Source organism: Triplophysa dalaica, chromosome 25, assembly GCF_015846415.1.
Source record: "Triplophysa dalaica isolate WHDGS20190420 chromosome 25, ASM1584641v1, whole genome shotgun sequence".
Lineage (NCBI taxonomy): Eukaryota > Metazoa > Chordata > Actinopteri > Cypriniformes > Nemacheilidae > Triplophysa > Triplophysa dalaica.
Window position 1 is genome coordinate 15853709 of NC_079566.1, and position 25545 is coordinate 15879253.

At 40.4% G+C, this 25545-nt stretch overlaps 2 protein-coding genes across 5 annotated transcripts; both read left to right on the top strand.

The window, feature by feature from the left end:
* The first annotated feature begins 1511 nt into the window (after window positions 1-1511).
* On the top strand, window positions 1512-5870 carry klhl7 (kelch-like family member 7). The gene is made up of 11 exons (XM_056741885.1): window positions 1512-1820; window positions 2175-2277; window positions 2411-2504; window positions 2579-2703; window positions 2843-3018; window positions 3142-3316; window positions 3396-3538; window positions 3686-3926; window positions 4039-4240; window positions 4401-4498; window positions 4957-5870. Exons 1-11 carry the CDS (start codon window positions 1680-1682, stop codon window positions 5274-5276), a joined length of 1818 nt encoding a protein of 605 aa, XP_056597863.1. The 5' UTR covers window positions 1512-1679; the 3' UTR covers window positions 5277-5870.
* Window positions 5871-6423: 553 nt separating this feature from the next.
* On the top strand, window positions 6424-25452 carry dennd3a (DENN/MADD domain containing 3a). 4 transcript variants are annotated; one of them, XM_056741858.1, is made up of 25 exons: window positions 6424-6614; window positions 9084-9249; window positions 9321-9600; window positions 9683-9798; window positions 9991-10121; window positions 10240-10351; window positions 11071-11190; window positions 11276-11494; window positions 11575-11684; window positions 11805-11960; window positions 12109-12205; window positions 12405-12508; window positions 13904-14082; window positions 14342-14872; window positions 15231-15275; window positions 17785-18044; window positions 18123-18293; window positions 19433-19562; window positions 19652-19759; window positions 22247-22386; window positions 22552-22712; window positions 22960-23099; window positions 23191-23309; window positions 23644-23781; window positions 23866-25452. In XM_056741858.1, exons 2-25 carry the CDS (start codon window positions 9166-9168, stop codon window positions 24067-24069), a joined length of 3855 nt encoding a protein of 1284 aa, XP_056597836.1. In that variant the 5' UTR covers window positions 6424-6614; window positions 9084-9165; the 3' UTR covers window positions 24070-25452. The 4 variants fall into 4 exon arrangements, 2 of the variants coding, with proteins under 2 accessions (XP_056597836.1, XP_056597837.1); XM_056741859.1 differs by lacking the exon at window positions 15231-15275; XR_008905976.1 differs by lacking the exons at window positions 23644-23781; window positions 23866-25452 and having other exon boundaries at window positions 22964-23099.
* Window positions 25453-25545: the final 93 nt, after the last annotated feature.

Below are 25545 nucleotides of genomic sequence, written 5' to 3' on the forward strand. Positions count from 1 at the left end.
TGCTTTAATGTATAATTCTCACATTTGTAATAGTTTGGTCAGTTAATAATATTATTCTTTAATGACTTAAATAAGCCGTTTCATGTCTATCCTTGAATCACTGAACTAATCGGTTGATGTAGGATATAGAAAGTAATTTGTAATGAGTAACTAAATACTTTTTGGACAGAGTAATTTGGACAGTAATCTAATTACACTATTGAATATGTAATGAGTAACTAGTAATTAATTACTTTTTCAGAGTAACTTATCCAACAATGCATATGAAGATTTTTACCAACTCTGTTTATGACACATTCAAGCTCTTCCATACGACCAGACGGTTCAGAACACTTCCAGAGATCTGTTGCTCAGGTTCAGACTCAGACATGATCTGACAGCAGTTTATTCAAATGAGAGCTTTGTGAAATAAAGAAGCATTCTGGTTCTTTGATACGAAACATTTGAGAGGTTGTGTTTTTAAGACCAAAGGACGAGTTCCTCAACCTCATTAAATGCAGAAAAGCGTCTGACATGGGTGTTAAACTCTTCACACAAAGGAAAAATAGACTCTCTCTCTTCTCTCTCTCTCTCTCTCTCTCTTCTCTCTCTCTCTCTCTCTCTCTCTCTCTCTCTCTCTCTCTCTCTCTCTCTCTCTCTCTCTCTCTCTCTCTCTCTCTCTCTCTCTCTCTCTCTCTCTCTCTCTCTCTCTCTCTCTCTCTCTCTCTCTCTCTCTCTCTCTCTCTCTCTCTCTCTCTCTCTCTCTCTCTCTCTCTCTCTCTCTCTCTCTCTCTCTCTCTCTCTCTCTCTCTCTCTCTCTCTCTCTCTCTCTCTCTCTCTCTCTCTTCTCTCGCTCTCTCTCTCTCTCTCTCTCTCTCTTCTCTCTCTGTCGCTCTCTCTCTCTCTTCTCTCTCGTAATTGGTCAGCCTGCCCAGCCACAGCACTTACTTTTAATGATCAAGTGGCTCCACACGTGCTTCCAGCCCAAAACACAAGAGGGCGCTGTTGTTATACTGATTCCAAATGTACACAAAGACTCAATCATTTTATTTTAATAACGTACGGCAAATATAAACGTCTATGTAAAGATCTCATTCTGTTAGCGTCGCACGTTATTTTTAGGACATTCCGTTTTTAATGCGAGGTTCACAATTGTCTGTGTCGCGTGAATTCGTGTTTTCTTACACACTGATATCTTGTGTACAGTTTTCATTATTTACGAACCACGATACAATGTTTAGATACCATGCGTACATACTAAATTTCAAGTTAATATCGTAAATAACGAAAAGCTCTTTATAATAGTTAAGTAATAACTAAACGTGTAGTTTATCAACCATCTAAACCTTTTTCATTCAAATTACTTCAGATAATTAATCGAATAAAAGGGATATTTCATATATGTTATATGTTCCCAGATATCTTTATAACCTTTAAAAATCGTTTACACAAACACATTAACAAAATCTGTTATTTAATAATATTTTTATATACAGTATGTTTAGAGATCAGCAAAAGCTCGGACGTTTATTTTGACACGCGTTCGGCAGACGCGCATGCGGGACTTTTATGTTGACACACGCAGTCGGTCGGAGGAATTCTTCGCGTATCGTCGCGTGCTTCACATCATCCCTACAGCTCACATTTACGTCTGTTTACATCGCTGTGTTTATTAAAGTTTAGTCTAGTTTATATGTGAGATGAGCATGATGAGTTTGGCCTCCACATCATGCGAAAAAACACCAGGATCCAAGAAAAAAAGCGAGAAGAAGACTGCGTCCAAAGAGGAATACAGATTACTGTCTAATATCATGGGAGTGATGAATAACCTGAGGAAACAGGTAACGTTGCTTCTCCTCACAAAACCTCACTGGATCTGACATATACATAGAATCTCAGGTATCTGACATTATTCATGCACTGAAATGATGCATAAATTCTTGCTGATGCCAAACTTATTGTCCTATGTGTTCAACAGTAAGAGATCATAGACTTCATGAAAACCAATATGGTTTTTTTTTACATATAAAAACTTCATTTCTGTATTTGCAAATAAAATTATTTATCTTTTTGTTATGGGCGTGTATACTTCATATACAATTTATTTGAATAAAGTCAAAGCAATGCTGAATGAAGGAATGCATAGATGAATGAAAAGTGATGGAGTTTGTTTGTCAAACCCTTTTTTTTTGCAGGGAATCTTGTGTGATGTCATCCTGGTGGTTCAGGGAAAACACATCCTGGCACACAGAGTGGTGCTGGCGGCTGCGAGTCACTTCTTCAACCTCATGTTCACATGTGAGACGCACCTGAAATCACAACAAATGTACAACACATCTAACACAATATTATCTGATGAGATCTACACTAGACGGTATGCAGAATGGACAGTCGTGTAAGACATGCATTGATGCTTTTGCGTTTGTTTCAGCGAGTATGATAGAAGCCACGAATCATGAGGTGGAGCTCGGCGGAGCAGAGCCGGAGATCATTGAGTTACTGGTGGAGTTTGTGTACACAGCCCGGTAAGAAGTTATACGTGCAGACAGACCGTCTCGCTCTCGAAGGACACTTAAGAGTGCTTTTTGTGTTCCTGCAGGATATTAGTGAACAGTAATAATGTTCAGTCTCTACTGAACGCTGCTAACCAGTACCAGATCGAGCCGGTGAAGAAGATGTGTGTGGACTTCTTAAAGGAACAGGTCGATGCCACCAACTGCTTAGGTTAGATGTCAATGTTTTCCCAATGTTTTTTAATTTTCCGAAAGGTGTTTTTTATTTCTTATAAGTCACAAGTGCTCTGATTGGTTGTTTTTTACTTGTAAGGGATCCGTGCTCTGATTGGTTGTTTTTTTCTTGTCAGGCATCAGTGCTCTGGCCGAGTGTCTAAATTGTCCTGAGCTGAAGGTCGCTGCAGACGATTTCATCCATCAGCACTTCACAGACGTCTATAAGATGGATGAGTTTCTCCAGCTGGATGTCAAACAGGTGACATACCTGCTCCAGCAGGATACACTCACCGTCCGAGCCGAAGACCAGGTGAGACCTTCAGTCAGACCACCAAACACTGTGCTTGATTTATTACATGCTCTGACTGATTTAACATCGTATTTACATACCAAATACTGTGGAGAAGACAGCGGTGTGTGTGTGTTTGTGCAGATATATGACGCTGCTGTGCGCTGGCTCAAGTATGATGTGTTGAATCGGCAGCAGTACATCGTGGACATTTTGGGAAAAGTTCGATTTCCTCTCGTATCCAAAAACTTCCTCAGTAAAACGGTCCAGGCTGAGCCGCTGATTCAGGACAATCCAGAGTGCTTGAAGATGGTCATCTGTAAGTTGACTTAACTACCGTCATCTATTCGTCATCTGACAGATTTGATGTTCTCATGTTCTCGTGTGTTTGTCATCAGGTGGAATGCGTTATCATCTGTTGTCTCCGGAGGACCGTGAGGAACTCGGTGAAAGCAGTCGACCTCGCCGCAAGAAACACGACTATCGTATCGCTCTGTTCGGTGGCTCGCAGCCTCAGTCCTGTCGATACTTTAACCCAAAGGTACACGCTAAATAATCCATTAGATCACCTGCGTATCACAGCAGTGCTTTATTTGAATAACACGCACACAGAACGTGTAATTTATTAACATTTCTTGAATGAGTATATCTTTTTCTGAGTTAAAACTGAACATGGGGATTCTTTCAGGACTACAGCTGGACGGACATTCGCTGTCCCTTTGAGAAACGACGAGACGCCACCTCTGTCTTTTGGGATAACGTTGTGTACATTCTGGGCGGCTCTCAGCTCTTCCCCATTAAACGCATGGACTGTTATAATGTTGTGAAGGACAGCTGGTACTCTAAACTCGGACCCCCCAATCCACGAGACAGTCTGGCCGCCTGCGCCTCCAAAGGAAAGATCTATACCTCAGGAGGATCTGAAGTGGGTGAGTTTGAGCCTGAAACAGATCTTCAAGTAGAAAAAGACGCGTGGCGTGTCTCCTCTTCCTCAGATATAGACATCATTTATAGACTGTAGATGTGTGTGTGTGTTGATAGGAAGCTCTGCTCTGAATCTCTTCGAGTGTTATGACACACGCACGGAGACGTGGCAGACGAAGCCCAACATGTTGATGCCTCGCTGCAGTCACGGTTCGGTGGAAGCCAACGGTCTCATCTACGTCTGCGGTGGGAGTCTGGGAAACAACGTATCGGGTCGAGTGCTGAACGACTGTGAGGTGTATGACCCCAGCACAGAAGAGTGCGTACACACAGACCTTTCTTTAATTTACACACCGTGACTGAAAATAACAAACAAAACCACATTAAATGATCACAAGCATAATTCAGAAACTATATTCATCTGAATTTGACGGATGATTAACTGTGTGTGTGTGTATTTTGTTGGGGTGGGGTGTCAGGTGGAGGGTTCTGTGTGGGATGAGAGAGGCCCGGAAGAATCACGGTCTGGTGGTGGTGAACTCAAGAATATACGCCGTCGGTGGACAGAACACTCTGGGTATGTTTCCTCTCGCTCAGGAGCGTATCAGTCTGTCAACTCGAGTGCTTTAACAGAAACATTATGATCCAATCAAGTTCTTTCATTTCAGATGGAGTAAATATGTCACTTTGTTGAGCAGAAATTACAAACTCCACCTACTGTGGTTATGAATGACTGCACATTGAGAAAAAGCACCCGTTGTGGAGTAGAAATGATGTAAAGAAACGCAGAGCGTTAAAATGAAATATAATATAACTGGATACAGTAAGAAAACCGAGTTGATGGATTATGACAGAATTCAGGACCATTGTGTGAGAGAGTTTCATTTCTGATCAACTAAATGTAATATTTATAGTTATTCTGACATCTGCTTTGTGCAAGCAACAACAGCTTCTGTGACGATGAGCTGAAGACAGACGGAGCAGATCTCCTGCGGTGTGTTTGTGTGGTGACTGATCTGTGATCTGCGGTTTCAGGTGGACTGGACTCTGTGGAATATTATGAGATCGGCAGTAATGAGTGGAAGATGGCGTCGCCGATGCCCTGGAGGGGTGTGACTGTGAAGTGCGCTGCCGTGGCCTCCGTGATCTACGTGCTGGCGGGGTTTCAGGGTGTTGGGCGATTAGGTCACATCATGGAATATTATACGGAGACGGACAAATGGGTCGTGTCCAGTAAAGTACGTGCCTTCCCCGTCACCAGCTGCCTGATCTGTCTGGTAGACACGTGTGGGGCCAACGAGGAGGACATGAATTCCACATCTTTACCCTCCTCCTCTGTGGATGGGAGACTGTAGCATTGCCACGGCAACAATGATGCGGTGCCTCAGATGAGAAATTGACTTGTTATTGTGCCAAAAGATTAGTGCTGTTTTATACATTTGCCGGATTGTAATTTTAGCAGAGACTGACGCTTTTTCGTGCGTTTGGCTGCTGTCAGGAGGACTGATGCTCAAATGATCATCATGTTCCCTGTGTTATTCCTTTACTTTAATGCTGCTTTTATCATTTTAAGATTGTTGTTTATATTATGTGTAGACAAAGTTGTCACTGTTTTTTAAATATTGAGAATTTTATTATCCTCATGTCAAGGAGCTGCCGGAATTCAGCTTTCAAACTTTTTTCAATGTGAATTTTATCAGTTCGTGTTTTTTTAGTCAAGACAACCAAGCTGCTAAGTGTAGAGGACTATATTGTTTATTACCACAATAAAATTGTGTCACCTGTGTTATAATTCAGATCATGTATATATAATCTTTGCGTGTTTAACCAACCAGTGTCAATGTCCAATAACAACATATATATTTGATTTTTTGTATATTGAGTGTAACTTTGGTTTTACTATAGTGCAGTGTATGTGTAATCCAGGATTTATAAAAATACTAATATTATGTTATTGGTTTGTCTTAGAATGATTTTCAGGGAAGAAAAATGTTTTGATATTTTAGTCCGCACTGATTCGGGTTGTAATGTTATCAGGGCAGTGATTCGTTAGTTACAGACACTAGGTGGCGCTTTAGTTTTTCTTTACCGCAGTACTGACTGGTATCAGCAATTAAATCATTAAAAATAATTACTTTAATGACATATTATTAGTGCAGATTTATCATAAATCGTATTTCTGTCAGTCCCGAGGGAGTATTTGAGTTTGTCTCATGAATTATTGTGTCATTATTTAGTCTCAAAACATCGATGACGTCAGCACGTCCCGTTGTCCTCACGTGGATTCAACGTCATGAAGGCGTGAATGGAATATGTATGAGATCACGTGACTTGAAGCTCGGTGTATCTGATTAATATTCATGAGTTTGGCCTTCAGTATGAAAAAAAGTAAGTTCGTTAGAGAGAGAGAGAGAGAGAGAGAGAGTGAGAGAGACACACAGAGAGAGAGAGGCACACAGAGAGAGAGAGACACAGAGAGAGAGAGACACAGAGAGAGAGAGAGAGAGAGAGAGAGAGACACACAGAGTGAGAGAGAGATGTTTGTGTGTTTCACGCGGTTCGATTTCTGATCGCATCTGTGTGTGATTTATCTTCCCGCCTTCATATTCTTCAACACTTATGTTAAACTAACAGGATTTGATTCTTTTTCTACTTTCACGACACTTTGTATCGACTCACAGCGGATTGTAAAGGTTTGTTGCTCTTTGATTTTTCATGAATGTTATTTTGTGTCTTGATTGTTTCTCTCAGTAAGTTCTGCTCGCGCGTGAGCTGCAACACTCAGATTATCATCATAAAGTCAAACTTTCGTCATTTCTCCGTGTGCGGTTTTAATACTTTAAGCAGTCATGCGAGTTTCGGTAAAGAATTGTGTGACACTTTATTCACTTCAGACATTGAACTAACTACGTGTATTTGCAACTACATTTTGTGGCGAAATCATCAAAAGTTGAGAGACATCACGAAGACCAAGAAGCCAAGTTTCAAGGGTTTCAATCTTTAATTTTTTCGAACAAGTCAAAGAGAGACACAGAGTTCATCTGAAGATGTCTGACCAATACATATCTGACTCCATCTCTTATACATTGTTCTTTAAACCAATCAGGTTTCACATGACATCACCTATTTCTGTTAGTCCATCCTTTTCTGACCTTCCACAGTTAAATGTCAAGCTCCATCAATAAAGAAGTGCACATACATACATCTTAAAATGCAACTATATGTCACATTGTCATTTACTACACCTGTGTTTAGTGAATCTAAAGGGTAAACATGTGCTTAATCAATATAATAGTGTATACTATGTTCATCTGTGACTAGTACCAACTAGTGTCTTCAAAAGTTAAAATCAGAGAAGTACATGAACTTCTATAACTATCTTAAATGTATGTTTTTATATAGAACAAAATGTAATATATTTAGAAACTTTAAATGTAAGAAAATTTATATAAGAAAACTAAGTAATATACTTAGAAAAACACCATATTGATTGTAGAATATGTGGGACTGTTGCCTTAAGGGATACTTCACCCAAAAATTCTTCATCATGTACTCACTCTCGTTTATTGTTATAACTTTGTTCTGCTGAACAAAGACAAAGAGAAATGGAACAATGTTGGTAACCTTCAGTTCCGGCCGGGACATCATTAACTACTATAGTGGGAAAAATTAAATGGTAGTAATGGGCCGGTATGAGATTGTGATGGATAACCTTTGACAAAAATGTCGGTTTTGCAATTACAACAATAAAATGTGTTATTTTCAAATGACTGCGTATACAAACAACAACTTTTCAACTGGACACACTTTTTTTTTTTTAACCAACATTCATAGAACATATATGTCAGGTAAAAATAAAGCCTTCAAATTATAATACTCTTTCAAAAAAAAATAGTATTTGTCATAGCCTTTGCTTAAGGCCTAAACATCAAACATTGCATTACATGACTTTACTAAGTATTTTTGTGTAAACACAGCTCATACCTTATTTTTACCAATTGTAATGGTTTTGAAACCTTAACTCTTTCAAACCTCGGTATACCTTGAAACCAGTATTCGGCCCATGCCTAGTAGTTACGTAAGTTTGTTTTCCCAAATTCTTCTCATTTTGTGTTCAGCAGAACAAGAAAAATGCAATATTTGTGTCCTACTGTGGTAGTGGATGATGCCCCAGAACTGAATATTCTAACATTCTTTCAAATATCTTTCTCCGTGTTCATCGAACAAAAACATTTATACAGATTTAAAACAACCCGAGGGTGAGTTATGATGATAGAATTTTCAATTTTGGGTGTACTGTCACTTTAACATTATTTAAAGCACACGTCAGAGAAGGAAATTAACCTCACAGTAAAAAGTCACACAGAGAAGAAATGTTATGAAGGAAAGAATTGCCAGTATTTGTGTGCAGTTCAATGAACCTTTTGTTGCATTAGTGTTAAATGTGATCTTATATTTAATGTCCTTTGACTGGTTTCCACATGATAATAATATAATTTTTGGTGGTGTGACTATTAATGAATTTATTGAAATATAATCTCTCTGATTTCTCACTCGTGCAAGAATAAAAGACATGTTTGAGCGTTTGAGTAGAACGCAACACTATGAAAGTTCTTTCAGTAGTTTTACTGTCCATCTGAAGTCCAGACAGGAGAAGTTTTGTGTTTTCTTGACTGTTCCAGACGTCACTTCAGCCGTATAAATGACATCTGTGTGTTGTGTATGAATGTAGATGTTGTGCTCACCGTGAGAGATTTCACTCGCTCACTCTCAGCTTGACTTCAGTCCAGTTTCACATCAAAACCAGATGCCGGCAATCCACGACACCAAAATCATTAACTCTGGAAACACAGCAGCCGCCTTTAAAAACAGACTATAAAACCAGACCACTTACCAGAAACTTGGTTGATCTTTCAGTTTTGAACTCGGAAAATGAAAAGAAGCTTGTTTACAAAGAGTAAGGCATGAGATCAAACGCCGAGCATCTGTTTTAATCTCACGTTCCGTGTTATTTCTAGTGTTTCGCAGCATTTATCTGCTCAGGAAGTTGCTCATGATGATTTCTGAGACCTTTAGAAATGTTCATGACACAATTTAATATATGCAGTAGTTGCCCTTCTCACACAGCACTTCTGAAGATGTCTTTGTAATCACTCGAACAGGCAGACAAGAGTGTCCCACCAGAGCAATGGACTCCAAAGCCGAAGATTAAATTCTCAGGGAATTTCAGCCGAGCGTCTCGTGATGGTGGACACCATCCCGTCCGGTCTGTTGGAGGCGTGTGTTGTTGTGGGAGTATCAGACGAACATCTGACAGAATTATGTCAGGTATGAGAGGTGATCCTTATATTACTCAAAGCCATTTATCGCGTCATTAACACAAACCTCTGGTGTTTCAGCTTCAGGGCAAAGACGGAGAGCTCCCCCCGGTGGAGGTGGAGGTGTTGCAGGTTCACGCTCCTCCGTTTGTTAAGAGAGAGAGTTCAAGTGACGGTCTGGAGAGTTCTCACGCTCCGGCCTTCAGCAGAGCCCAGAAACGACGCTCGTTCAAGAAGAAGAGAGAGAGACCCATCTCCTTCAATAGCGACTCTGCCAGCCAATCAGCAGTCGCCACCTCAGAGGACCTGAGCGTACCTCAAAACATCGACCTCATGGCTCTGCAGCAGCTCTGTTTCCCAGGTAACAGCCGTGTGTAACGCATGTCTCGGGCGGTCTGTCTCGAGAGGTCCCCGTAACAAATGTGCGTTTTGTCATTGGCCAGATGGTTTGAGGATAACCAATGAGAGCAGAGAAGACTCGTATCATTTCCTGGTGTTCACGGATGTGTTTGGGAATCAGACGCATGGAGTGGTCGCTCAGTACTGTAAACCGGTTCAGGTGAGATATCTGGCTTTCATCTGTATGTCTTGAGCGGGCGCAGATGGAATTAAAACGCTTGTGATTTTCTGGAAGGCATAGATGAACAAACCAGCGAGGAGCGGATGACGTGTGTGCTTTTAAAAAAAAAAAGAAATGCATTTAAAGGATCCTCTCATTGATGTCTCGTGTGTTTTTGTGTGTGTGTTGTAGTTTAACCAGGATGGTGTGATGCATCTCAATGGTAACCGGTCCTCCAAACTCCCGCGCTTATATACGACATACAGCATATGTATCATTTCCAGATACCCCTATTATAATGCACTCAGAGACTGTCTGTCCTGGTAAGAACCATTTTTCACTGAGAACAGAACTGAAATGATTCATAGAGAGCTCGCAGGGTTTTGTATCAGAGCAGAGCAGATTGATTCAGATGATAATGAGTGTTTTGTCTCCTGATAGTTTCTTGCTTCAGCTGAAGACCGTCCGGATGTCAGAGTTTGAAGAGACGGTGAAGGAGTTCTCTGCTAAGTTGGCACTGGTGCCCATCCCTCCTCCAGGGCAGCTGCACGTGGTGAGAATCCTTCACTTAAACGATGGCGAGCTTTGGCCGCAGTGACGATAAACTTGAAAAACTGTACAGAACGTTTACGGGGAGCCCTGCGTGTGAGGGTGAATTATTCATCCACGCATCTTGTATTCTAAAGTTCTTGCAGTGTTGTTTTAAAGCTGTATTGTGCAAAATATTTTGAAGAATGTTGTTACCGGCCTCCTTTCACTTGCATTGGTTTTGTGTTCGCACAAAAGAAGTGAACGGGCCGGAAAAATTATCTTGAATTAAGGTTGAACTTTTTTTTTCTTACCCCATTGGCAGATTTTTTTTTTGCTTGTTTAAAGCACAAATTCACTGAAATTTCATATTTCTGGTCTAAAAACCAGACTTATTTTCTTTGTTCATTTTGCTCATAAAGAAAATGCATCTTGATTCAAGAATTTTAGACATTTGTACTGGAAAACAAGACAAAAATACCAAGTAAGAAAGTCATTTTTTGCAGTGTAAATCAAATCAATCCCACTGTAGTTTGATATTAATTGGAATGCAGAATAAGAAAAGAATAAGAAATCTCATTTTGGAACCAAACTCTTCAGACCTTCTTTCGTGTTCTGTGGAAGAAAGAAAGTCATAAACAATGACTATAGGGCGAGTAAATGCTGACATCATTTTCTGGCAAACTCATGAATGTTTCGAGAAGGTTTCGCTCATCCTGTGGATATTTCTGTGCTTTCCTCCAGGTGTTTAACCTCAGACCTCTTGCCATCGAGCTTCCTTCGAGACTGGATGCGGATCGGCCTGTGGTGGATCTTGATCTTCATCTGCCGTTTCTGTGTTTCCAGCCCCAACAGATCCTGCAGGTCAGATGCTGACAGACTGATTAAGAAGTCTCATCCGTTGAGTTGTGTTTCAGGATGTTAAACTCAATCTGTGTGTCGATGACAGATCATCAGCAGTCTTCTGATGGAGCACCGGCTGGTGTTTCTCTCCACCGATTGGTCCAAGCTCACGCTGATGGCTGAGTGTTTCATGATCTTCATCCATCCTCTGCGCTGGCAGCATCCGTATGTGCCCGTGCTGTCCCGTCAGATGCTGGACTTCATCATGGCCCCCACCGCCTACCTGATGGGCTGCCACACCTTTCATTTTGATGATGTCACCGAGGTATGGACGACGAGTTTCCCGATGAACGGCGTGTTTTTGGTTGATTGTCTTGTTTCTTGATGTTTTCTGTTTGATGTCAGGAAATTGAGGATCTGGTTCTTATAGACATCGATCAAGGAACTGTAATCTCTTCACACACTCCAGAGCTTTTGGATGTGCCGCAGGCAGCAAAAAATTGTTTTTTATTCCGGTACGAGAAACAACAGTCGTGTGTTACTGTAGCGCACTAAACATTCACCTCTAAAATGTTGAATTCACGGATGTAGTATATATTAAAATGTCGTTTCTGTGATGCTGATGTGTTTTTCAGTTGTCAGGATTTGCAGCTGCATTATGATCTGGAGTTGTGTAACAGCAGCACACACACAGACATCAATGATGTGCGCGCTCACAGGAGACGCTGGCAACACACGCTCAACACCGTCATCATGAATGTCACCATGGAGCTGATCGTCAACATCTTCAGGTTAACACACCACGCACACACATTCAGTCTGAAGAGTAGAATCCTGTCACGCCTGAATCGCACCTGAGAACACGTCATGTGCGAAATCATTGAAATATGATTTGCAAAGTGTTTAAAAACAGACGCTTGTGTTTTTGTTCGTCTGCAGTGATGTGCATGAGTTTCTGAACTACGAGCATCGTGTTTTCAACAGTGAAGAGTTCCTCAGGTCCAGAGAGCCAGAAGATCTCAATATCTACAAGAAGGTCAGGTTTTGATTACCTGAAGACATCACAGGAATACAATAAAGTCATGAAAAGTTTTAAGATTAGAAAAACATCCCGTCTGTGCGGCTGAGGTTGAAAGGGTTTCCAGCAAATGCTAAACCACATGTTTGGAGTCTAACACAATATTACATGAGACTGATCAGTTATAAACTCAACGTGTGCGTGTGTGTGTTTGTAGGTCTTGGACACTCATATATTTCACTCATTTCTGAGAGATCGTTTGAACAAAAGGGACGACGCCTTCACTCGTATGGAGATGAGCCACCGCTCTGAGACTCGCAGGTACTTCAGCAGTGATTTCTATTTCTGTCATAACCCTAACCCCACACACTGTTTATGAGGAGTGTGTAAACGATGAGTGTGTAAACGATGAGTGTGTAAACGAAGAGTGTGTAAACGATGAGTGTGTAAACGATGAGTGTGTAAACGATGAGTGTGTAAACGATGAGTGTGTAAACGATGAGTGTGTAAACGAAGAGTGTGTAAACGAAGAGTGTGTAAACGATGAGAAATGATGAGTGTGTAAATGATGAGTGTGTAAACGAAGAGTGTGTAAACGATGAGTGTGTAAACGATGAGTGTGTAAACGATGAGTGTGTAAACGATGAGTGTGTAAACGATGAGTGTGTAAACGAAGAGTGTGTAAACGAAGAGTGTGTAAACGATGAGTGTGTAAACGAAGAGTGTGTAAACGATGGGTGTGTAAACGATGGGTGTGGGTGTGTAAACGATGGGTGTGTAAACGAAGGGTGTGTAAACGATGGGTGTGTAAACGAAGGGTGTGTAAACGATGGGTGTGTAAACGAAGGGTGTGTAAACGATGGGTGTGTAAACGAAGAGTGTGTAAACGATGGGTGTGTAAACGATGGGTGTGTAAACGATGGGTGTGTAAACGATGGGTGTGTAAACGATGGGTGTGTAAACGAAGGGTGTGTAAACGATGGGTGTGTAAACGATGAGTGTGTAAATGATGAGTTTGTGTGTGTGCACATGTGTAAATGAGGAGTGTGTGTTTTTGTTTACGCGTGCATGAGTGTAATTGAGGAGTGTGTGTGCATATGTGTAAATGAGGAGTGTGTGTGTGTGTGTGTGTGTACGGTGAAAATGAGGAGTGTGTGTGCATACGTGTAAATGAGGAGTGTGTGTGTGTGTGTACGGTGAAAATGAGGAGTGTGTGTGCATACGTGTATATGAGGAATGTGTGCACATGTGTAAATGAGGAGTGTGTGTGTGTGTGCATGCTTACATGCCTGTAAATGAGGAGTGTGTGTGTACGCGTGTATATGAGGAATGTGTGCACACGTGTAAATGAGGAGTGTGTGTGTGTGTGTGTTTACTGTAAGTGTCTGCAAATGATCATTTTGTTTAAGCACCTGAAGAAATGGAGAAGCCGTGATGTTGTCAGAAACATGTCTGGGTATAGTCCTCAGTGCTCAACATCACATTCCTCATGAAGATTTCAGATGATTCTGATCTGTTGATGGTGTGATGTTTGTGCAACAGCTTTCCTGTGGCTCAGTGATTAGAGCTTAGCATTAGCGATGCCAAGGTCATGGGTTTGATCCCAGGGATTGCACATACTTAAATACAAATGTGTAGGATCATGCAATGTATGTCACTTTGGATAAAAGCATCTGCCAAATGCATAAATGTAAATGTAATGTCTGTTGTGTTCAGGTTAAGAGCCATGACGGAGTCTCCACGCAGACCCACTGTTGAGGAAATCCGTAAGTTCTCCAGACCTGAGAACGGTCTGAACAAGAGGCTGGGGATGAGCATGCCGAACCTGGCTGATGACAGAGTACTAAACACACCGGTCCGACAAATGTCAATGAAGGCCATGTTCTCACAGTGCGGTGAGAAAACGTCTTATTTATAACACACAAAACATTTTTAATGTCTTTTTTCCATGTTCTTGTGATGCGTTGTGTTTCAGTAAAGCGTTTGATGTTATTAAAATAGGACTTATGGATGTTTTATAATATCATTGATTAATTAATAATTTTTTCACCGTTCATGTGGCGTAAGCCTAAACATTTTCCAAGTGCAAACAAAGCTGATGACAAACTATTATGAAACTTGTTTTTCTTTATAACTGATGTCTCACATTTACAGGCACCTGGAATCCCTCAAGATCAATCAAAACCTTTAATCTCCCAGAATTCCCTCCTCCGCTGGCCTTTCAGTACGTTCAGAACTATTACTCTGATCTCATCAGTCGTCTGACCAAAGCCATCGCCATGGCAACCCCAGATGACTCCGCCCTCCTGGCCCGTTATCATTACCTGCGCGGGCTGGTGAATTCCGTCGCCGGGAGACGCGTGGACGCTCTCGGGGACTTCCAGAGCTTGTATAAGACAGACGTGGACATCTTTCCCTCTCAGCTGGTGAACACGCTGGTGGATTCTCTGCCAGTGGAGGAGAGACAGTCGGCCGAGAGACGCACCGAGTTAAAGCGTCTGATCAGCCGGGTGAAGAGGGACAATGAGAGGGAGCGAGCGCGCCCACTGGATGGCGGAACGATCAAGAGGTTTGAACTGCCAAAGAAACACCTGCATCTGGATGATTTTGTGCGGCGCGTGCAGGAGTCGGGCATTGTGAAGGATCTTGGCACCATCCATCGACTGTTTGATGCTCTCACTGTGGGTGGGTAAACAGCACAGCGGACCAATCAGAGTATCAGACAAGGTTTTGTGCTCTCAGTCCTGCATCACCTAGAAATCAATTTTCTTGCATCAAAGAAATAAATCTGATTTAGCTTTGATCTACAATCTAGTGACCGGTTGGCTCTCTTTGAATCATTAATGTTGAGAAACCTTTGCGTCAACATGTTTATAGTAACATCAGATAACTGATATGATGGCCAATATTTAAAGATGTCTAGTCTCTTGTATTAAACACACCTGCTCAGATGATTTCCGAGTGATGCTGATAGTGACTGAGCTCACAGGTATGTCGTCTTCATCCAGGATGAGTTTGGTTAAACCTGGCTTTGATTTGTCAGGTCTGGAAGCCACATCGCAGTCTGTATTTTACCTTGAGATGGAGGGTAAGAGAGTAGCGTGCATGTGCTCTGTGTCATTAATACATTCAGAGCATGTGTGCATGTGCATGAGTGTTTGTGACGTCATGTCTGTGATCTTTAACCCTGTGTGCGCACTTCAGTGCGTTACGCTGGTTAATCATCTCCGTTTCCTTCATGTTCTCAACTTGACCAGTTCCTGATGAGTTTACTAGAACACATTCAGATTGCTGATCGCTATCGTTTCACCATATCTGATGAGCACAAGATATGGGTTTATATCATGTCACGGTGTTGTTTATCATCATTTATATTAACTATTTATATAAAGCTTTTTACAATTTTCATTATTACAAAGTAGTGTACATGAAACATATTGACTATAAGCAAAACAACTAAAGTTATATACCTGGGAAAACACAAAAGACAGACATACCCACATACAAATGCTCCACACAAACAATATGCACACATTCTTACACACATCTACAAAGACACACACCTACAGACACACGGACAGACACACAGACAAATACACCCACAAACAGACACACACGCACTCACAGTGAAAGCATAGATTTAAGTTAAAGGAGAGAGAAACACAGGTCAAATATTAAACAGATTATAAATTCCTATATGCAATATTAATTATGTAAAACTTCTGAATTCTAAAGCAGCCCCCCGCCCAGGCAAAAAGTGGAAAACAGTATGCAATTGGTGGCGAGGAACCCAAAACTCTAATCGAGAACCCAGACCCAAGCAGGGGATTCCAGTGCCCCTCTGGCAAAACCTGCTGCCTCTGCACAATCTCGACAGTGCTTGCACAACAAAGCTAAATAATAAATATATAAACTTACTTATAAGGTAAATTTTAGATTATCATTAATAATCTAATAGCATTTGAAATTTTGTAGTGAAGTCGTGTCAAGTCGCCGCGTCCTTTATCCAGCTCTATCATCTCAGCTCTTGTCAGGTCACCGCTTCCCATATATAATGGATAAAGAAAATCTTTTTGTCGTAAGACTTTAGATCTGTTTGATATAAAAGGGATATTTCATTCAGAAACGATCTCATCTTTATGACGGATCTCATACTGAACACCAGACTTTCTTCACGAAACCACAAGAAAGTTCACATTATTTTTTAATCAAATGAAAGCTGTCAATCCTTCCTATACGTAGACTACGCAGGTTGCGTTGGGCCCTGCACCACCAGGGGCCCCCTTAGGCACCGTGTCAAAAACACTAAAATGTTTTCAAGGCGCTTTTTTTAAATCTTGCGGATTCAACTTGACAGGAATCATATGGAATTTTCCTTTTAGTTTTATTTAGTTTTGCCAAATTATGAAATGAATTACTTGCAAAACAATTCTCCAGTACAGGGAGCGTAAGAATTCTCTAAGAATGCTCTTAATTTAGCTTTAAACATCTACGTAGGAGAGTTAGCTTAAAAACGATTCAGGACAAATCTGAGAGAAGCTCTGAGCAAGGAAAAAAACTTTTATCTTAGTGAGGAGTCGGGGCTGACCCTGTTGTTATGTATGACACAGTCTTTTAAAGACTCTGATTGGTTGGTTGACTTAAAAGGAAAAAAAGAGCGCTTTTAATTATAGGGTCATTAGTTTGAAATTGCACATGTCTTTTTTCCTGTTTTTACCGTACTCACACACACACGTGTCTCTAATAGGATCTGTCATAAACATCTAATGTGTTTCGTGTTATTAACTCACTGTCACTCAATTCAATGTCATTTTATTTTATAGGGCTTTTGCAATTTTTATTGCATCAAAACAGCTATAGAAGAAAGCCAAAACAAAGATAGCCAAAAGTTGAACACAAAAAACAAAACAAAAAAATGAAATAAACCTTTAAAGTAATATGTGGATTGTCATGCATTGCAACACATCTCTTCTCATTCTTCCTGTTTTGTTCATGTTCTCTGCTGCTAAAGAAAGCTCTTCGCCACTCCAAAAATGTTGGACCTTAAGAGCTCTTTTAAGTGTTAAGATGCTTTTTGAAATACTTTTTTCTTTACAGGGATCTGTTATGTAATTCTGAGGGGAAACGCCCACATTTCTAAGAATTTTCTTAATAGTCACTAGGAGCAACTCTTTGCGCAAAGATTTTTCATATAATTGTCTAGTATATTTCCTTTGCCCATGACAGGCCCTAATATGTCATTTTTAGTTTGTGTCATCACATTTAGAGAATTGTTGATGCTTTATTTTTGTCAATCAAACGTTTTTATTTAATTGTACACTAAATTAATGTTTAATGTTTTTTCCTTTCCGACCTCATTGGTTTAAGTGTTAAATTGAGTTATTTTTTATTTATTATTTTTTACAGTTATATGTTATTTTATTTATTTGTACAAGGGCCCCTCACAAGTTTGCCTAGGGCCCCCACACGTCTAAGATCGGCCCTTCCATTTATTATTCAGTGTTTTCTTTTGGTAATTGTTTTAAAAGCAGATAATGAGCAAACTCAAATAATGTTGCTGGATTTTGAGGATGAGTGATGTGATGTGTTCTCTGCAGGTCAGCAGAAGCAGGTTGATCCAGAGATCTTCTGTTTCTTCTATAACTTCTGGAAGGAGACTGAAGCAGCAGCTCAAGACGTGGAGTTACCGGCCGTGGTTCTGGAACACATGGAGAGCAATGAATGTGTGTACAAGCTCTCGTCTTCAGTCAAGACCAGCCACGGCGTGGGAAAAATTGCCATGACCCAGCGCAGGCTTTTCCTGCTGACAGAGGGACGGCCCGGATATGTCGAGATCACAAAGTTCAGAGATATTGAGGTGAGAACCAAACAACAGTTCTATGACATCACTATCGGCAAATTCTTCCATTTGACTTCATTCATCTTTTCCACACAGGACGTGAAGTTATCTTCAGCTGCGTTTCTTCTTCTGAGGATCCCATCCCTGAAGATCAAGACGTCCCTCAGGAAGGAAACGTTTGAGGCAAACCTGAAGTCTGAGTGTGATCTCTGGCATATGATGATCAAAGAGATGTGGGCCGGGAGGAAGATGGCAGATGAACATAAGGTTTGATTCTCAAACTGAGAGAGTTTATGATAGTTTGGATGGGAGTTATTACGGGGATGTATTGTGTGTTAGGGTGGGGTCCTTCTCACATTCCGGTTTCTCACACGAACTCAATGACAGTAATCAGCCTGAGGGTAAGAAGTCCATCACTGATCTCTGCCCCAGAACACTCACGACACGCTGAAAGAAGAGAAATGGAGCAGTAAACATTTGAAGAGTTTGGTTCCAAAATGAGATACATTTTTTTTAACCCTGCATTCCAATTAATATCGTCCAAAGTGCAGTTGGTTGTTTCGAATTATGCCATAATAACTAAAAAAATACAGCCAAGTAACACAATAAAACACAACAAAAAATGATAAAAGAATAAAAAACATGATATAATTCTTTTTTTTTACCTCAATTTGGAAACAAATTCTCGTTGTGCAAATTTGACATAATGGAGTGAAAGGAGCACCATGCTGTTATTTCGTTGTTTACATTTGTGTGGGGAATTCCAGTGTGACAGACATGATGTTGTTAGTCAAAATGTGAAATAGAAATTCACAGAATATATTTATTACTGAAATATTGAATCATCTGTTTATATTTTACTAAACCCTTGTAGACACTGGTAGAGTGTAGAAATCAGAAAAATACCTTTTTTCTATTTTATAAAGTAACTATTACAATGTCTTTAACTTGACATTTCATTCAGTGTGTAATGTTGCTGTGTGTGAATGTAAGTCGTTTAGCCAAAAGTGAACGAATAACGAAGGCTTCAGAAAAAAGGAGTCAACTCTGAATCACGTCTTCTGTCGTTCTAAATTCGGTTTCATCACTCGTTGTAATGACCGCAGATACGTTCTATTTGTGATGCTGTAGATTAGGGCTGGGCGATATAACGTATGATTCTTGTCCTCTCAGTTTCTCAATGGCCACATCTGAAAAGCCAGGGGGCACTCTTGCAAAGAAACTCAGAATATGGGAAACGGAAGAAGAATGATTAGTTCCGAAATATAGGGGATTAGAAAGAATTAATCATTTGTGAGTCTCAAATAGAGAAGTGATCAGTGGTTTATTTGCATCCGCTGTAGATCTGTGATGTTTTCACACACATATACTTCCGTGATAAGAGAATGAAGATTTATCTGCTGTAGGATCCTCAGTTTATGGATCAGGCTCTGACTAACGCTCTGCTGATGGACGCTGTGGTGGGCAGTCTACAGACTCAGAAAGCCATCTACGCTGCTTCCAAGCTCTCGTACTTTGACAAGATGAAATCAGACGGTAGGTTTCTTCATCAGACATGTTTTAAAAGGGAACATCTCTGTGTTGTTGTATACATTTCATCTGAAAGTGTTTTGGGTTCGTCACAGTTCCCATGATGGTTCCCAAGACGACATCTGAGACCCTGAAGCACAAGATCAATCCGTCACTGGATGTGACATCACCTCAAGCTGTGGATGTTCTGTGCTACACTCCTGGTCAGTGAAGTCATATATTCATGTGTTATAATCTCAAACGTTTACATGTTTTCATTCCACAGTCCTTTTATCTGTCCAAGCATTGCAGGGCGAACGCATTGTGCTTATTCAAGTTCATTCTGGGGTTGCGGAGACAGACAGGTGTTGGTTAGAGATTCATTTTAAATGTGTCGTGACTGTAACTCATCACCAGGTTTAACCAGTTTCTCTTGGTATTGTCACTCGTGTATAGATGATTTGTTGACGGACAGCTCGTGTTATTCCAGTAAACCGATCACATTTTCCTTTGTGAGTTTCTGCACACATACACACCCCCGCACGAACTTGAAAAGAGAACAGGTTTAGAAATCTGCTCTGCAGAAACTGCTCGGGGCAAATCTCAAGAGTCCACAAACGCTTCACCATCAGTCTTTTAAGGCAGGATGGGTGATCCTGTCCAGAAATAATTTTTCATGTTGGTTGGAAATCTCTTTACATCCTGATAGCAAACAAGAAGAGTGAAAGGCGTAGGACCCAAAATAAGGTTCTAACCCAATCAAAAGGTTCTGGCCGAACGCTGTGACTGGTCATGTGTACATTTTCAGCCAACTTATTTTGCATACTACTGTGCACCCCGTTCATGCCGATGTCATGCGTCATCAGCGTGCTCACGAATGGCGGACAATCAAACTTTCCTGTGGAACCGACAAAAATTCATTCTACAAAACGAAAGTCCATTTTTGAAAAAGCAGTGACAAAAAAACTGGAATTAACATGGGTTGAGCTTTTACATGATAGAGACAGCTCTGGCAGGCAAAGGGTCTGAAATAGGGGTGTTCAAACGGGGGGCCTCCAGAAGGAAGCAAGGGGTCCCCCAGAAATTTTCTAGGTAAAAAGATTACACACAAAAAGTTTGCTATGAGTAGTTTCCAGAATTGTTTATATTTGAATCTTTCTAGTCAGTTTTTCTCACTTTAGTTTATTTTTTCGTACTCCAAGTGAAATTGTTGCCGACTATTTATGTTTAGAAACAATGTGTTGTCTTTTCTTTTGGACATGTATGTACACGCTTCCAGAAGAATCTAATTGATTGAGTTTGTCATTCATTACGTGGATTTATGAAATACATTCATGTGTTGGAGTAGGCGTTCCTTTAATCGGCGAATCGCATAGAAAAAATCTTATGACTCATGAATCTGTACACATTCATATTCAATTGTGTTCATGTCACTTTGATTTCTTCTGATTGACGTGAGTCCTTTATTCTTAAAAAAGGAGCTTCAAAAGTAGGTCTTTAATACCATAGAAGAACCTTTAACATCTGAAGAACCTCTCTGTTTCACAAGAGGTTTTTTGTGGCGAAAAAAGGTTCTTCAGATGATTAAAAAGTGAAGAAAGCTTTGACTGATTGATTCTTTGTGGAACCAAAAATTATTCTTCCATATTTTAAGAGTGTTTATTCTCTTCTCTTTATTCATAGGTGACTTATTCAAGCATCTTACATTTCTCTGAGTTTAATCTTTTACTACTGTATGTTTGTCCAGGCGTCATTACGTCTTAACTTCAGGTCTCTTGAGTGTCAGAGACGCTGTAATGTAAACGTACAGTAAGCACAGATTTGATGCTTTATGAATCCTGAATCATTTACTGGGATGACACGTGTTCCAGACATCCAGAGAGATGAAGAAAGACTCTGGATTCATTTTATCTGAAGGTCTGATAAAGATCACTTTACTACAGTACAACTCTCTGACTTCTGATTGGCTCTTGTGAATGACAGGGAATGCCCATGTTCAGAAGTGAGACATATCACAACAAGGAAATTAGATTAAGAAAATAAAAAGTATTTTAAGACCTTTGAAATGTTAATGTGTGGAGATTATGTGACACGGCTCTCTTAAATGCTGGATTCTGATTGGTCAGTCAGGCGGTCTGTATTCACTGCCAAAACTGATAACACACTTCAGTCATCTTGAATGTTGCTGCTTACGTTTAATATTTGAGTTAAACATGCAGCTCTGAGTTTAGTTACAGATGAGCTTATAAAATAATATCAATTAATAATTCATATTAGGTAGCCGTGTAAGAATCGGGATAATGTACATCAAGACAAAATAAACCCAAGACTGCACATCACGGACCACCCTTTCTGGGTTAATTCGGTTTATAACAATCTGGTGCATGCATGTCATCTCTTATATAAGAAAAGCTTTTCTTATGACTGAAGTCATAAGTTCAATTGAAGTCATTCAGTTTTATGGTCCTTTAAATTGTTCTTAGACTCTCTGATATTATTTGTTTGTGGTCAAATTCAGTTTAGTATCACAGAACAGATGTAGTTTTATATGTAGAATGTATAAAAACACATCCCATCGTTCACCTCAGACTCTAAAGGCTGTGACGCATCATAGGAAGTCATTACCTCCTTTATAAAGGAAACGCGTGTTTGTGTAAGACACTCTTGTGCTGTGTTAAGTGTTTCCAGCACACTGATGTGTGTTTTTATAGGTCAGCTGGGTGTGTCGGATCTGGACGGAGGTGGAAACCCAAAGCTCTGGTGTGCGATGGCCAATGGGAAGGTTCTGGTGTTTGATGCTACCAGCTGGTCCATGCAGCACAGCTCTGTTCAAGTGGGAACGTCACGTCTGGTGAGCGGTGACGTGTGTTATGTAGCGTGTTAATTAGCAGTCATGTGAGAGTCTGTGTGAACTTCAGTGACAGCCTGCACTACACAGTAATATCTCATACTGTATATCAGTTGTTGTTGTGTTGCCCCCTGCTGGCTCTCATATGAATGCACACTTTACTTTCAGAACTGTATGCTTGCGGTGAACTCACAGCAGCTGTGGATCGGCTCACAGGATTCAATAATTTACATCATAAACCCTCGCAGCACGTCCTGCAATAAACATCTGACGGAGCATCGCATGGCCGTCACCGGATTCGCTCTGGAGGAGAGAGCTGACAAGTTCAGGTGACCCGCAGCTGTCAATCATTTGAAACGCTTCGAACTCTGACTCCTAGTGAGATTATGACTCCCCCACCTCTGATTGGTTCACTCACTCGGGAGGCTGCTTTGTGATTGTTCCCTATCTCTAAAGCCCACCCCCACACCTAATCCGAACCCTAACCTTGGTAGGGAAAAACAGGGGAGTCATAATCTAACGGGGAGTCGGATTTTGACACGACACAGGAATGTTGACATGTTGAACGTGTCTCAGTCAGACGGTGGCATACTCGTGCAGCACAGATGGCAGTGTGATCGTATGGGACGTGTTCATGCTTCAGGTCAAACGGCAGTTCAGAGTGTCGTGTGATGGGATGTGCTCCATTCAGATTCACGACGGCATGTTGTGGTGCTGTGAGTCACAAACACTTGACGTCTGACCATCACAAACCTCACGTTTCCTTCATGCGTACATTGCAATTGTTTCTGTTTGTTGTTCCGAAAGGTGCACGTGATGGTCTGACAGAAGTCCGCAGGAACGGCGCTGTGAATCGTAAGGTGTCACTTCCTGTTCACCTGTCGAGTTCTCCGGGGGGATTCAGCAGTTTTCTGCTCTTTAATGAGGTACAGATGTAGTTTAAATGAGGTTCATCCGGTTCTCTGGAGTAGGCGCTGTGAAGACAGTGATAATGGAACACATGTGTACCCGCTTTAATGAGATTCTCTCCTCTATGATGAGCTGTCACGTGTCAAACGACATTACACGACACGGAAACTTTCAAGATTGTCCACCAGGCAAAGATCATAATCTAATCATCTAATCAAGTGAAAAAGCAAATCTTTCCTTTAACAAGTTGAACAATTGCTTAATTTTTGGTCATTTTCTCTATAATTTGTTATGAAGTTCGATGTGGATTGTTGTGTGCTATGAGCCCTGATGAATGCGTCTGCATTGCAGTCGGAGCAGCTGTGGGCCGGCTTCGCAGACGCAGGTGAGATCTGCATGTGGCACTGCAGAGACGTGAGCAGACCCATCATCAGAATCCAGCTGAAAGACTGCGCAGGTGTCGTCTGCATGATCAAAGTCAAGAAACAGGTGCGAAATGAGACGTATCCGTATGTCTGCGTGTATTTTGATGTAAGAAGGTGCGTGATGGTTTTCTCTCTCTGCTTGTGTCAGATCTGGGTGGGATGTCGCGGACGCAGCGCCGCAGGGAAATCTCGTGGGAAGATCTACGTGGTGAACACCGAGCGGTGCACAGTGGAGAAGGAGCTGATCGCACACGCTGACTGCGTGCAGACGCTCTGCTCGGCTGAAGATCGATACGTGCTCAGTGGAGCTGCGCAGGACGATGGCAAGATCGGCATATGGAAGGTCGAGTAGAAAGGGTGAGGACAGCATCTTATACTGGAAAGACAAAAACTTCATCTCCAGTTATTAACATGATGAACATGTGTTTGAACATGAAACAGTATACAGTACATTACAAACAAACATCATCTACCTGATGAGATATGATGAAGGAAACACAACATGCAAATTATACTTGTATTCATATGAAGATGAAAGTATTCATTTGTGTGTTACCTAGTGATGAAGTCGCTTATTATTAAAGGGAAAGACACGTTTATATTCTTCAGTGTTATTTCAGTATTTAGTAGCTCACTCATGACTCAAGTCGGAGGATTTTCTTCTGTTTATAGTGAACTAAAAACCAAAGAGGCGAGTGAATGAGTCCAACATCGCTGTAAATCACAGGATCAGTTTGTTTTAAAGATCTTTTAGATGCACAAAAAGCCATTTAACAAAGTTCTGTTTAGGATGTTTCACAAAAATGGTAAAAATGACAGTTTCAAACGTTTATTTTGCATGAAGTGCAGAAATATGACATATATGCGTCCATTTCGGCTCAGTTTGATACAATTTTACCACACTTTTTTGAATAATTATTGCTCACATCCTTTTATATTGCACGTACAGCTTTATACAAAGATCATAGCTGCAAATCTTTTGAAATGCATTTAATTTGTGATATTTTTGTTCAACTCCCTGTCATCACATCATTCCAACAAACTGTTTCTTTATTGTAAAGTCTGTGATATCTGCCTCTGTTCTGCCATCTTGTTACTCTGAACTAGTTTCAGAGACCTCTTCAGCTCTCTTCAATCATTTAGGAGCTGAACACTTATGAACCTTTATGAATCACTCTTATTCTTTTATATATATATAAATCACTCATATTCTTAAGCCTAGAAATAAATGACGTCATTCTCAGACTTTTGAAACACTTAAGAGTGAGTTTATACTTCAAAAGCTCATACATTTGGTCTCTTTAAACATTGTTTCATTTTACAATTGCGAAAATGCACTTTACTCTCTCGTCTTATTTTTAAATAACCGTTATTGTTTTATGAATATAAACGTTGTTTATGTGTGTTATCAAAGAATAACTTTCAACATCAAGAGGAAATCTTAGTGATGATGTTGAAGCAAAAGGAGCTACTCTTTTATATATATTTGATTTGTAAAGATGTTTTGTACAAACAGTTTATCATGCTTTTTATTGTATCTATATTTAACATAAAATAATATTTAATCATTTTTAAACTGATGTACTGTTTTATGTTGAAACATTGTACCGAGTCAAATATGTTCAAATGTTATTCTGACATCGAATCTGGGGTTAAAATTGTAATTTTTGGTAGAAAATGTGTTTTATAAAACTGTTTTTATATCTGTTCTATCTAATAAATATTTTTGATGAAATGATATCGTCCTTGATTTACTTTGGTCCGATTTCTATTCAACTCAAATCACTGGATTCGTATCAGTTGCAGGTTTGAAACACTAGAGGGCAGC